The sequence below is a fragment of the Contarinia nasturtii genome, unplaced genomic scaffold (assembly GCF_009176525.2).
Source record: "Contarinia nasturtii isolate CC-2019 unplaced genomic scaffold, AAFC_CNas_1.1 Cnas_scaffold_187, whole genome shotgun sequence".
NCBI lineage: Eukaryota > Metazoa > Arthropoda > Insecta > Diptera > Cecidomyiidae > Contarinia > Contarinia nasturtii.
Genome location: NW_022197544.1, coordinates 5,020,731 through 5,033,792, shown reverse-complemented (window position 1 = coordinate 5,033,792; position 13,062 = coordinate 5,020,731). Strand labels below are relative to the sequence as shown.

General features: G+C 32.1%; 2 protein-coding genes across 3 annotated transcripts; one reads left to right on the top strand and one right to left on the bottom strand.

Annotated features, from left to right (window-relative positions):
- Window positions 1-3,702: 3,702 nt before the first annotated feature.
- LOC116352153 (far upstream element-binding protein 1) lies at window positions 3,703-8,353 on the bottom strand. 2 transcript variants are annotated; one of them, XM_031784509.1, is made up of 12 exons: window positions 8,051-8,353; window positions 7,847-7,966; window positions 7,543-7,669; window positions 7,392-7,474; window positions 7,031-7,202; window positions 6,660-6,943; window positions 6,199-6,561; window positions 5,536-6,080; window positions 5,381-5,466; window positions 5,115-5,272; window positions 4,691-5,017; window positions 3,703-3,739 (listed from the first exon to the last, which is right to left on the bottom strand). In XM_031784509.1, the coding sequence occupies exons 2-11, from the start codon at window positions 7,931-7,933 to the stop codon at window positions 4,766-4,768; spliced, it is 2,157 nt and encodes a 718-aa protein (XP_031640369.1). In that variant the 5' UTR covers window positions 7,934-7,966; window positions 8,051-8,353; the 3' UTR covers window positions 3,703-3,739; window positions 4,691-4,765. The 2 variants fall into 2 exon arrangements, with proteins under 2 accessions (XP_031640369.1, XP_031640370.1); XM_031784510.1 differs by having other exon boundaries at window positions 7,398-7,474; window positions 8,051-8,352.
- A 608-nt stretch (window positions 8,354-8,961) lies between these two features.
- LOC116351955 (protein DEK) lies at window positions 8,962-13,028 on the top strand. Its single transcript, XM_031784114.1, has 10 exons — window positions 8,962-9,386; window positions 10,364-10,457; window positions 10,553-10,731; window positions 10,902-11,190; window positions 11,281-11,388; window positions 11,473-11,585; window positions 11,697-12,002; window positions 12,104-12,277; window positions 12,356-12,508; window positions 12,585-13,028. The coding sequence occupies exons 1-10, from the start codon at window positions 9,351-9,353 to the stop codon at window positions 12,597-12,599; spliced, it is 1,467 nt and encodes a 488-aa protein (XP_031639974.1). The 5' UTR covers window positions 8,962-9,350; the 3' UTR covers window positions 12,600-13,028.
- The last annotated feature ends 34 nt before the right edge of the window (window positions 13,029-13,062 follow it).

The window sequence follows — 13,062 nt, the reverse complement described above, 5'->3', positions numbered from 1 at the left end:
ATTCAGCTATTTGATGGAAAATAAAAAAATGACTTTTCCCAAAATCATCTTTTGTTTTATGTTTTTATATAATATTTGATTTATGGGAAATCTTTGGAGATTTTTAATGATCGATATAGATATAATTATTTTTTTTTTTTTTAAACTGTGTAACATTTTTTCGATATTGTGACAAATGAACCTAGAAAAAATGAATGCAAAGAAAAGAAGAAAATATTTGAAATGCAATAATAGATTGAACATTAAAATTCAGTGAAAACCTAGGCAAACACAAATATCAATTTAAAAATTGTTCTCATCCTCATATAAAACCATTATTATTATTTTGTTTTTTGCTGTACTCAATTTTAAATTCACAATAAATCTAAATGGGGTGAAAAAATCAAACTAAATTTTTCCCATTACATTTTGTTTCAACACAAAATACGTTTAAAATCATTTCGATGGAATTGTTTTACATACCGAACACGATATGCGGGATAAAATGACCAATATCTGCAATGAAATATAAAGACAAAATACGTACATCGAAAACAAGGGAACGAAAATCAATTTAAATTAAATATTGGCGAATTGTCAAACTTAAAAAAAGTCAAAAAAGTCGTGCATCATATCAGTCAATTTGGTTATTATTTTAGAAATCACCAACTAAGTTAGAATGAAAAAAATTGTATGAAACGATTAGAATTAAATCTTGAAAATCTTGAATATGTCTACAAAAACAAATCAAAATAAATATATTTATGAATATATGTATATAAATATGGAAGAAACTCAACTCATAAATATAAAGTACCTGACAAATTTGGCTGTTCGATGCCAGACGATGAAAAGTTTACTGTAACGGAACTGATTGTATTTATAAGGTACAGAATGAAAACGGAAATGGAATGAAAATTACCGAAACACAAAAAAATTTAAGGAGATTTAAGAGAAACACAAGGAACATTTTTTTTTCACCAAATAAATACGTCGTGATACCGTACGACGTATACAGCACCCCCCACACAATGGAGCAGTGCAAGTTTTGTAAGTAAATAAGTAAGTTAAACCCAAACGGAAAAAGCTTTATTATTTTAATTTACAGTCTTAAATATATATATGGGTGTTGATTTCGAGCGTTGTAAACACATCAAAGATATATACATTTATCTATGTATATCTTGTTTAGCAAACATTTGCGTTTGGATTTGTATTTTTTTTACCTCAAAAATTGTGTTTTTTTTTGTTCACGAGTACATAAATGCTTTTTTGAATACGCTCTAGTTTCGACCTAAATATTAATGGAAAATCCTTATCTGTTTGCATCTACTGGTTTTATTGGTCGTTTTCTACAACAATTGTGTTCTTTTTTAGCTTCGTAGTGAGAAAGATGACAATTATATTAACCGTTTTAAACATTTTGAATTATTGTTAAATAGTATGTATGTAATGGGAACGATATTTAATTCGTCATTTTTTGTTATTTGTTGCTTTTTTTTGTTGTTCTGTGAAGATTTGTGTGTTTTTCTTTTAAAATTTTAAATTTTATATGAACGAAAATATATGCTTACCGGGATTTAGAAAAAATGGATGTAGATGTGTGTGTGTGTGTGTGTGTGTGCTGTCCGCAACGCAGAATACTCGCTCCGTGATCTAACCATCCCTTCGCATATGTCACGATCTATCTGTGGCTCAGAGATTATTGTCTAATGTCGCGCTATTCAGATGAAATGTTTTATGTGCACGGATGCTAATGTGTTTGTGTAGCGACTGTTTTAACAGCGATTTTAATACGATTTATGATATTCAACGAAATTCATTTCTTGCTTTGTTTTGCAACATACAAAAATCTCTTGGTATTATATATCTCATATAAATATCATCATTAAAAATGTTCAAATATCAATAAAGAAATAGATATTGTTTTTTTTTTTCAATCAAATTATTTTATGTGTATTATTTAATCGGTTATAAAGAAAGTGGAAAAAAGATAGATTAAATAATGCATGTGTGTGTCGTGTTTATATTTTGGTTTGTTTGTTTCATCTAATTTAGTGAGAAATTCAGTAAATCATCAATATATATATATGTATATTTGTTGTTGTATTATTCTTTTTTAAAATCATTTGCATGTAGGATGCATTTGGAGATGAAATGGTGGGAGGGGGAGGAAAATTAAAGTTATATAATAAAAAAATAGAATTCTATATGAGTGTGCGTATAATTTACCGTACCTTCTGTTAAGAAAATGAAGAAAAAAAATGGTAAGCATTTTATTCAAATGTATGTGTAGGCGTGTGTGGTAAATAAAATATAGCAACTGAAAATTGTTCTTGTTATTTGAATTTTGTTTGTATGTGCAAACGAAAAACATTCTTAGAACACTACAAAAAAGAAGGAAATGTATATTTGATTGTATTCAAAATATCCTCGACACAAAATCGCAATGCGAAATAATAATTATATTGTTTAGATTAATTCTATGATATAAATGTATATATTATTTATAATTATTTAAAAATGTAATTCGATATTCAATTCATTTTCTTTGATAAATAATATGGTGGAAAATTGAAATAATTTTAGATAAAATGAAAATAATATTTAAAACGAAAAAAAAAGAAAACATTAAATTCTCTTTAAATGTATTCAAAATGTTTTAGTTGTTATTCAATTCAAGTACCTCTGTGTCATTCAGTTTTCACTTTTGCTTCGGTCAAATACACAAAACCTGTTAAACCCCAACGTGTGTGGCTCTTCTCATACACAAATCTTTTTATAATTCACGGTTACATAAAGATCTCTGGTGCACAAAGTGAACGAATGAAAAAAAAAAAGAGAGAATAGACTTCGAACACATAGCTATTTAACGCTTGCTAATTAACATTTTTTTTTGCGTGATTGAAGGAAATATGTTTTCATCCAAAATCACTTCATTTCAAACCAGTGTTGTTGTGTTAAATACGGGCTAGTAATTTACTGGATTTGAGTAAATAATTTGTGTGAGACCAATTCAAAACCATTTGTTCATAATTGAAAATGCAACGAAAATAGAAACATAAAAATGTAAAATATCTTCTTTTTAAGCCAAAAACAAAAATTAAGAAAAAAGAATGGTGAAATAGAATGAGTTATTTGTTTCAATGTAGTATGTCAGTGTGGGAAATTCGACTAAAATTTGTTCTTATTAAACTAGTGCTAAACACATGAGATGAATTGAATACGGTGTATATTTATAATATCTACACAACATAATGGACATTTGGATAATTCAAGATTTCATCAGTATTTCGCAAAAAAAACACACTGTTCATGAAGAGAAATACGAACAAAAATAAATGTTCACCGTGTATGTGAATTTGATTAAATGTTTGCGCGAAACACTAATTTGCCAATTAAATTCCATTAGTTTTGAGATTTACATTTCATAGTTTCATTTTCTCAATAGATTTTTTTTTAAATTTTATTATTGAATACGTTATATCGCCTCCTTGACATCTTTCATTCTCCCTTTCTCTCCCCGTTACTTGCTCGCATCGTTTTTATTTGTATTTTTTTACTCTATTATATTTTATAAAATTGTATGCTACACGTACACATATACACACGAAATTTAAAAATCGTAGATTATCATTTCATTCATTTCCGTCAGATTTCATTTTTTTCTCACTAAAATCGTCCACATTTTTATATTTTATTTCATATGATATTTTTTTTTTGCTTTGATTACACAGATAATATAGATCGTAAAGTATTTCTGCAAAAAGAAAAGTTAACGAGACAAATTCATTTTTGGTTAAATAAAAAAGAATGTTATGATTGAATATTTCATAAATGCTTAAGTCCAAATAATGTAGTAAAATGGCAAAGTGAGATCAAATAAAAAAAAAAGTTGACAAATGAAAAAAAAAAACAATCTTATATTATTTATTCATATGGATGCTGATAGCGTGAATAAAAGCAATATATATGTTGGTTATTCAAGTGAATTTTTTTTGGTTTGCAAAAAAAATAGTAATAAAAATAAAATAAATAAGAGAAGTAAGAAATAAATGATTTATATATGAGTGATTTTTTTTTTTTGGTGTAAGTGCATAAAATAAGTCTCAATGACAACATTTTGTTCAATAAAATGAAGAGAAGAAAATAAAAAGTGGTAAGCACCTGGTCTTCGTTCCAAACAAAGTGCTGTCAAAGAGATAAATTTTAAATTTTGTCTTTTTTGTTGAAATATTTGTTCTTCAAATCAATTATGCAAATGTAATTAAAAAAAAAAAGAGATTGATTTAGTGTAAGAAAATGCTACTTGAATGTAAATTGTAATTTGCTGTTTTTTCAAAAATAAGAAAAATTTGTTTGTTCGATGCAATATTGTAATATATCTAAGAGTGTAAATGTGATTATCCTTTAAAAGGGCAAATAATTTGTTGTTTATGATATATTATGTGGAATGAAAATTGAGTGTAATCAAAATAAAACCAAATTATTTTCACAGTTAAAATATACGATTTTGTTTAAATAAATGTATCAATACACTTTATAATGTATATTTTGTTGTTGTTTTTGTTTTATTTGAAAGGGTAAATGCGCAAACCAACATTGTATTTGTAGATATTTCACGAATAAATAAAGATAAATTGAAATAGAGAAACAAATTTGGCCAAGCAAACAGAAATTTCGATAAATTTAGATGATATTGTGTACTCACTCGTATGTTGTGTACGCCAATAAGCCCAATTGATGATGAGCACAGCATGCGACCGGAGAGTTGAGTAGAGAATATTTATTTCTTTTCGTTGGTAGGTTGAGACTGTGCCTGATTTGGTGGCTGCTGTTGACCCGGATAAGCGGCTCCATATGCATTGTATGGCTGGCCAGCACCATAATTACCTTGATTTGCCGTCGCTCCAGCATAGTATTGAGCATATTGATTATAGTTTCCTGCCATCGGTTGTTGAGCCCCCGGATAATTGGGCACGCTATTTGATGTAGCATTTTGTCCTGGTACATTTGATGGTGATTGTCCAGTTGGGCCCTGTAGACAGCACAAAAATCAAACCAATTTACAATTCGTAAAATTGTATTTAAAACATCGATTGCTGTGTTTTTCTCGAAAATTCTCATTATTTTACCTTTGTTTTAATCTGGTTTTCAATAGCTTCGGCTTCATCCATTTTACCAATGCTTCTGTAATATTCAGCCCATTGTTTGCTGTAGTCTTGCTGACCGCTACCAACTTGAGCTTGTTGCTGTGCCGAAGCCACGGCCATTGACTGAGCATTGCCATTTGCTAAATTAATAATATTGATACGATTTTATTGTTGAACGAAATCACGTCTTTCAATTATCAGTAGAAGCAGAAGTGCGGCTCTGATTATAAATCAATTTATTGAATTACCTGATGGCATAGCCATTTGACCACCACCTTGTTTCATTTTCAATTGTGATTCAATCATTTCGGCCTCACGATGTAGCCCAATTGACCTGTATTTTAAATGACACATTACATATATTTGCATTTGCATTTGGATATAATATTTTATTTAAACTCACTTATAATATTCGATCCATTGTGCTGAATAGTCTGGTGCACCTGCGCCAACTGCCATTTGTTGTTGAGATTGATCCCACATCTGTTGATAGCCACCCCATTGCTGTTGTTGTTGTTGCTGCTGCTGTTGTTGATTGTACATATTTGCTGGATTATTTGGTTGCATTCCATATTGTCCTGAATTACCACCGGCTCCGCCACCACCAATTTGTCGTGTACTCAAAATATTAATTTCAACGCCGATTTTTTCGGAAATTAATTGGCGAGCGTGCTCAATTTGTTCAGCTGTGCCGCGCATTTTAAACATTTTTTCATTTGGTGGATTGATTGCGCTTCGGTCCATTTCACAGAATGCACCCGATTGTTGATTGATTAATTTAATTGTTTCGCCACCACGTCCAATGACAATGCCACATTTTGATGCCGGAACGGCAAATGATACCTCTTCGCGCATTGGCTGTTGACTTGCATCTGTACCATATCCATAGTTACTGTTTGTCATATTTTGATTTGGATTGTTGCGATTCTGGTTGTTTTGATTACTTCGCTATTGAGCGTACAAAAAAATTGATAACATTTGAAAATTGATTTCATTTCCTCTTTAAACCTCATTTTTAATTCGACTTTTTTTTGGAAATGTGGATCTAGAAACCAAATTAACTTACCATAACACTTTCGATAAGCTCTTCAATTGTTCGCTTTGCGTCTTCAACTTGTTGTTTTGTACCTGAAATAATACAACGACGATCGCCGGGTCCGTCGCCTTTGCCTTGAATGAACTGCAATTTGCAGCCAGTTTCGCCTTGTATTTTCTTAATCATTTCGCCACCTTTGCCAATTACCACACCAACAGCCGTTTTTGGCACAAACACTTCGGCTTGTTCACCGCCCGCCGGTGCGCCATTACCCGAATTGAAATTTGGACGACTATTACTGTTGAATGCATCTTTATCTAAAATCAAGTCAAACACAAGCTGTTTGGCATGATCAACTTTTGCCGGTTCGCCGGAGATCCTTAATGGTTTTTCCTGTGCACAGACAACAACGAAGAAGATAAGAAGTGATTGTGAGAATTTTTGACATTTTTCATTTGGAATTATATTTTTTATTGAAATCTATTTATTACGAGTTCTTGTCCGGGACCATCCTGAATGATGACCATTTTTGCGCCGGTTTTCTCTTGAAGCATTTTTATTGTTTCGCCACCTTTGCCAATGACCAAACCGACTTTTGAGCCTGGAACCATAATTTCTTGATACGGTGGATAGCCATTTGCGCCAGCTGGTGGCACCAAAATACAACTAATCGTTTCAACACTGCCACCAGCATTGTGTTCGTTGCATAATTTATTTATTAAATCTTTGGCATGGTTCACCGATTCCTTTTGACCATTCAAAGTGCAAATTCGATCTAGAGTATCGAACATTTGGTTTAAAAAAAAATAAAATTTTATCCAATTGCAATCAATGTGAAATCATTTTTGTTTATAATATGAACCTGAATCTCTGGAGAATGTGATTTTGCAGTTTGATTGTGCTTGGATGTTTTTCAAATCGTCATCGTTGCCACATCGTCCGCTAAGAATTGGTGCCACTTTTTCTGGAACTTTAACTTCTTCATTGACCGAATGTCCAATACTTTGTGCAAGTCTTGCCGCCACTGCTGCAGCCTATATTTTATTTTTTTTAAATATCATCAAGCAAGTCATTTAGATTGTGATCTGAATTTAATTTTCTCTTCGTTTTGAACGAATGAATGCGTTCAATCGTAAACTAATAAACACAGTTCGAAGTTTACACCCAAATAAATTCATTCAGTTTCTATTGTCAAAATCATAAATAATAGAAAATGTCCTCACACTTACTTGTTGGACGGCCTGCATTGCTGGCATATTTGAGTTTGGCGACTGGTATCCGGTGTTTATCTTCTTACATTCGGGCTCTACATGACATGAAAATATGCATTATTTCTCAAGTTTTAATTTTGTTGAAAATGAGCATTGAAATTACCTGATCCATCTGAGTCAATAGAACGTTTTCCTAGACCGACCATACCACCGCCGCCGCCGCCACCACCACCACTTCCCATATTATTATTCGCATTTCCACCAGCACTGGGATGAATTTTGGCTGCAATCTTTTGTAATCGTAAAATCGTTTAAATAAGATATTATTCAATAGCACCTTGCATAATTAAGAATCAGTGTTTTTTTCTTCAATATTTCGTGTCTGTTTTTAATGCTACGAAATGTCTTGATGGCTTTCAAATCCAATTTTGTACATATTAATAACTAATGAGTTAAAAATGTCATACCTGTTTTGCTCGTTGTAGCGCAGCAGCAAATGCTGTCGATTGGCTAAAGTTCTGTGATTGTTGTCCGAGAGATGAATAGTCACCCATTTTTAATGATTTTATGTTAAAAAAAACTGTTGCCTATTCAAAATGTATAGCGTGATTTTCTTTAGAAAAGGTCTGATCAATTAATTATGTGAAAAAAACGAGTTCACTGACACCTACCCGTTCGGATTACTTCTCAATTTTTTTTTATAGATTTTCACTTATTTGGAATGTATAAAATACACTTGTTTTATTGAATATAATTTCAATTGAATTCAATTTGAATTTTGATTTGTTTCAATTGATTGTACGTTGAGATTGCTGACACACGGCTTTTACAACTTTTGCCACTGTTTTTTTTCACTGCTCTCTTGCTGTAGAGTAACTTTGTTCAAGTTTTAGAAAAAGAAGAAGAACTACCAAGTACAATATGGCCGACCGACTTTTTTCCCTTTTATTCGGTCTGGTGTGCGTACATACGCGTGTATATGAAAAGTCTTTGCTATTTCTAAATCATATCACAACAGCAACCAAAAGATACCAACTCATTAGCATTGAGATGTATGTGTGTGTGTGTTTTTTTTTTCGGCGGCAACACTTCAACATGTATCACATACACATATAAACTCACACATACACGCTCATATGTAAGATGTGAGAGTGAGAAAAATGGCGCGTGACAGTGCTTCTCACAAATGCCTCACTATCAATCGAAACGATGCTTAAATATCAAACGTTATTGACTGGAAAAATTTAATTCGGAATAAACAAATTGATTGAGACAATGAAAAAAAAGATATCTCCAAATTAAATCAATAATTTGAAAAAAATTCGAAATAAAAAATTTGAAAACTCATTTCATTATTAAAATTGTATGCAATGCTTTGCGATGGACTGCAATGTCAGAATTCAAATTCGTCTGAAATGTGTTTGTTTTGCCTCATTACCATAGAAAAAAGACAGACGTCTGACGTCCAGTACCGTGCATTAGACGCGCGTTATTAAGAGAGAGAGAGCCATATTCTATTAGGAATTGTGTGTATACACGCTTGGGCTGCTTTATGTGTATTTAACATCATCATCAAGAGTTGTGTGTCGCATTTATGTACGTCGGTGTGTAAAATGTTGGCTTAAAGTCAGCGGCGAACGAAGTAAATGCGGTGACAAGCGACATACACATAATACAAAATAGAGAGAGTCGCAAATTGAAAATAAATACAAGAGGTGGAGAGAAGTAGGCAAACGACAAAACCAAACGAAAAAAAAAAATACACACAACATTTTCGGTGTAAATTGGTTGTTTTTCCACAAAACATTTTTTTTCGGTTGGAATTTTTTTTCCAAAAATCGATTGAAACGCAGAATTTCTGTGAAATATCAATTGTGTTAGAAATTACAAGAGCAAAGAAAAAAAAACAATAAAAGTGTGTGTGCATAAAGTCAAATACAATTGCGTACGATAAAAGAGAAGAAATAAAATATGTCGGAAAATGCAAAGAATTCAGACGAAACGGTGGTATGTATAACAATAATCATTATTTTAAAGTATCAATTGAATTTCCAAAAAATTTATCAAAATTTAAGAAAAACATGACATTTAATTGAAAATGACAATTTCCACGAAGTAAATATTAAGCGTCAGAGTCGAACGCTTCTATTTGCCGGATAAGAATGAATTTGTGAGAAAAAATCTCAGCATGTCCTTTTTTGCGGCGCAGAATTTTTTTTGTATACGTGTACCATTGCGGTTCAAATTCTTCGCGCGAATGCAATGTTCCCGCTGTTTCTACTCCTGTTGGAGTGTGTAGCCGATGTAATAATATGAACGAAAAATATCTAAAAATTCATTAGCATTTGTTTGAAGTGCCATTTTTTTTATCGACATTTTTTTCTTAATAATTTTCGACTAAGTTAATGTAGACATTTTTAAGAAATCAAAAACAAATTTTTGACGCGGCTTTTCACTGTAACTATACGCATATCTATATCTCATAACAATATGGCGTTTATTTTTATGTTTATGTGATTTAATTAAACAGAAAACAAATCGAAAAAGAAAAAATATAGTTCCCATTTCACATATACACGGCCATTTGCACACGCATTAGCGCCATACACACGGACAGTATCAACAAGAGTTATTATTACAAATTCGGTTGAAGAATTAAACTTATGCTCAGAAGCATTGATGTGATTTGCAATTCGATAAAAAAAATGCCGCACAAATAGCTTGCTATGTTGCATCTATGCAACAATGTAATTCTTAATAATTTATGTTTAAAAATGTTTTAACGCTTTCATTCAGTCTTGAATGTGGTGGAATGTGTTTGAGAATATATATTTACAAAAAAAAAAAAAAATAAACAAATAAACAACAGTCATATCAATATGAAAATGGTATTGCAATTTGATTGTAGTCCCTATTGTTTGTGTATTTTGTTTTGTTGTCCGTTTTTGCATTGATTAATCATGAATGATTTTGGTGTTCCGTAGGTGGACGATAAGAAGGCCGATGCCACTGAAAATGATAAGTCCAACGCAAGCAGCGTTGAAAATAATTCGGTCAATAACAAATCTGAAAAAGCAGGTTCGTACCAATATTTCTGGACATTTCGTTTTAATTTTCGGATTTCATAAAATTATCGTTTATTGTTTACCGTGTTTTATTCGTGCTTTTCGCAGGGAATACAAAAGCAACAGTGAATTCATCCAAGCCGAATGATGATACGGATAAGAATGCAAAAAAGTCCAACGATGATTCGGCCGATGCCGGAAAAGATGGAACCCCATTGGGTGAAATTCCAAAAATTGAAAAATACATTACCAACACACGAATAGATGGATTGCAAACTCTATACCAGGTATGTTTGTGTGCACTCTCTACATTTGCTTGATTTTATTGATTCATATATTTGGCTTCGTTCTCAAAATTTCGACACATCAATTGTTTTTTTATTTAATAAATACCTCTAAGCATATGTACAAGATATGACATAAATTAATGGCAATCTATCTAAATTATCTCCGATAGATTTGCTTTCAATCAGTTGGTAAAACGAATGTGCTGAAGAAAAATCTCCGGCAATTTGATGGTTTCGATTTTGACATTGATTCCACTGATTTCAAAAAGCGTTTGGATTCCACACAAAAGCTTGAGCTGGCCAAATTAAAAGCTGTATGTGAAGGTCTACAATTGGATAAAAAAGGACCAAAAGATGCCATTTGTCAGCGGATATGCGAATTTCTGATTGCACCACACAAAATTGATGCGCCAACTGATGACGAAGATGAAGATGACGAGGAAGAAGAGGTTGAAGAAGGTAAATGCATTTTAATATGTCTAATATTTCGGACAATGGACTAATCAATCAATATGTTTTGTCCAAAAAATTTCATCTCGAATGGAACAGAAGAGGAAGACGAGGAACCAGAAAAACCAAGGCCGAAAGGACGTGGTACTTCTCGAAATGTTTCAAAAACTGGTCGACCACGTCGATCAACAGCTGGACGTGGCAAAGGTATACATTTTTTATTTTTATTTTTTTACTTTGGTGTATATTATGTGATGATGACAAATCCGTGTTCATAATCTTTGCTTTTAGATACTTCGGCAACGTATGTCGAGTATTCTAGTAGCTCGGACGAAGAGGAAAAATCGGTGAATCGTAGTAAACCAGTGAAACGTAGACGTGATGATTCTGATAGTGGATCTGATGTGAGTGACAAGATATGCATATTCATAAAACATTTAATAATAAAATAAATCATATATATATATATATATATTTTTAAATAAAATTATAAATTTTGCTCGTCACATTTTTAGTATAATCCATCTGGATCGGGTGATTCGGATGCAGGAAAGAAAGGTGCACGATTTTCTGCACGCGGTCGACCAGGAAGCCGACGCAGTGCACGTCGTCGCCGATCCACTTCAGAAGAAGAAGAATCATCGCCGACATCGGACGATGATTACAGCGATGAGCCGAAGAAAAAGAAAGTGGCACCACCACCACCACGTGGTCGTAGTGCACCAACACGTGGTCGAGGTCGCAAAGCAAAGGAAACTGAATCGGAAGTGAGTGAAGATGAAGAAGAGGAAGCGTCTGAACCTGAAAGCGACCAAAGTGAGGTTAGTGTTCAAATTAATATTCATAGAATATTATTGTATTTAATTCAAATTAGTTTCTTACATAAAATTGATAATTTTGAAATTGAATTGTGTCGCATTAGGAGTCGCCAAAACGAAAAGCGCCCACAAAGAATAATGCTAATAATAAAAGCACACCGCAACGTTCAAAACGCGCAGCGGCCGCAACAAAGACGCTAAAAGAAGAAAGTAGCGGAGAGAATGAATCTGAAGACGATGAACCATTGTCGAAGAAAGCGAAGCCATCGCCGCCAACGGTATTATTTATAACTATTATTAACAATTTACCCAAATATTTACAACGTTTCTTTCGATGTGTATTTCCATGCCGTTAGGATGATGAAATAAAGAAAATCGTCAAAGAAATCCTGGACAAAGCGAATTTAGAAGAGATCACAATGAAAACAGTTTGCCGACATGTGTATTCAAAATATCCCGACTTTGATCTGTCACACAAAAAAGAATTCATCAAAACGACGGTGAAATCGGTATGTATTAGCTACGAAAATTTTCAAAATTGAAATTACTTATTCATTACTTTGTCATTTTTTTTTTGTGGTTCAGTTGATTTCAACATAAAAAGCCATCGTCAATTGCAACCAATTGTGAGCTATAACAAGTTTCGGTTTAGTTATATAAGTGGAAGAGGCCCAAACAGATTGCGTCAACAACTAAACACACATAAAATAAGGAAACACACACAAACACAAAACATATAAACTCATTGACAACTATACACATGATAATTCCAATAGAATTGACCAGAATTCTCTCGATAAATCATATCCAACAATGTTATAACTCCCTTACTTGCAAATTTATTCTCTTTATTATTATTATTTTTTTTTGTCCAATTTTCTTAAGCACATAAAATCTACACAATGTGGTAGACCATTTTTCTTTGATTTAAATTGTACATTAAAAAATGATTTTGATCTTTATTTCTTTTGCTAATTTTAGAAGATAAATAATCTGTACTGAAACAAAAAAAAAAAAAAAAAAAAAAAACAAAAGAAAATAAACGATATATAAAAAAGTTGGA

What these genes read in the sequence shown, in the direction of transcription:
- LOC116352153 (XM_031784509.1), bottom strand. Translation starts at nt 7,933, where the DNA reads ATGGGTGACTATTCATCTCTCGGACAACAATCACAGAACTTTAGCCAA. An exon ending in AGGCCGTCCAACAAGTAAGT is followed by an intron (nt 7,203 to 7,391) that starts GTGAGGACATTT and finishes AATAAAATATAG; the next exon opens with GCTGCAGCAGTGGCGGCAAG. An exon ending in AAAACCAGATTAAAACAAAG is followed by an intron (nt 5,018 to 5,114) that starts GTAAAATAATGA and finishes TGCTGTCTACAG; the next exon opens with GGCCCAACTGGACAATCACC.
- LOC116351955 (XM_031784114.1), top strand. Translation starts at nt 9,351, where the DNA reads ATGTCGGAAAATGCAAAGAATTCAGACGAAACGGTG. An exon ending in GATTGCAAACTCTATACCAG is followed by an intron (nt 10,732 to 10,901) that starts GTATGTTTGTGT and finishes TATCTCCGATAG; the next exon opens with ATTTGCTTTCAATCAGTTGG. An exon ending in AACAGCTGGACGTGGCAAAG is followed by an intron (nt 11,389 to 11,472) that starts GTATACATTTTT and finishes CTTTGCTTTTAG; the next exon opens with ATACTTCGGCAACGTATGTC.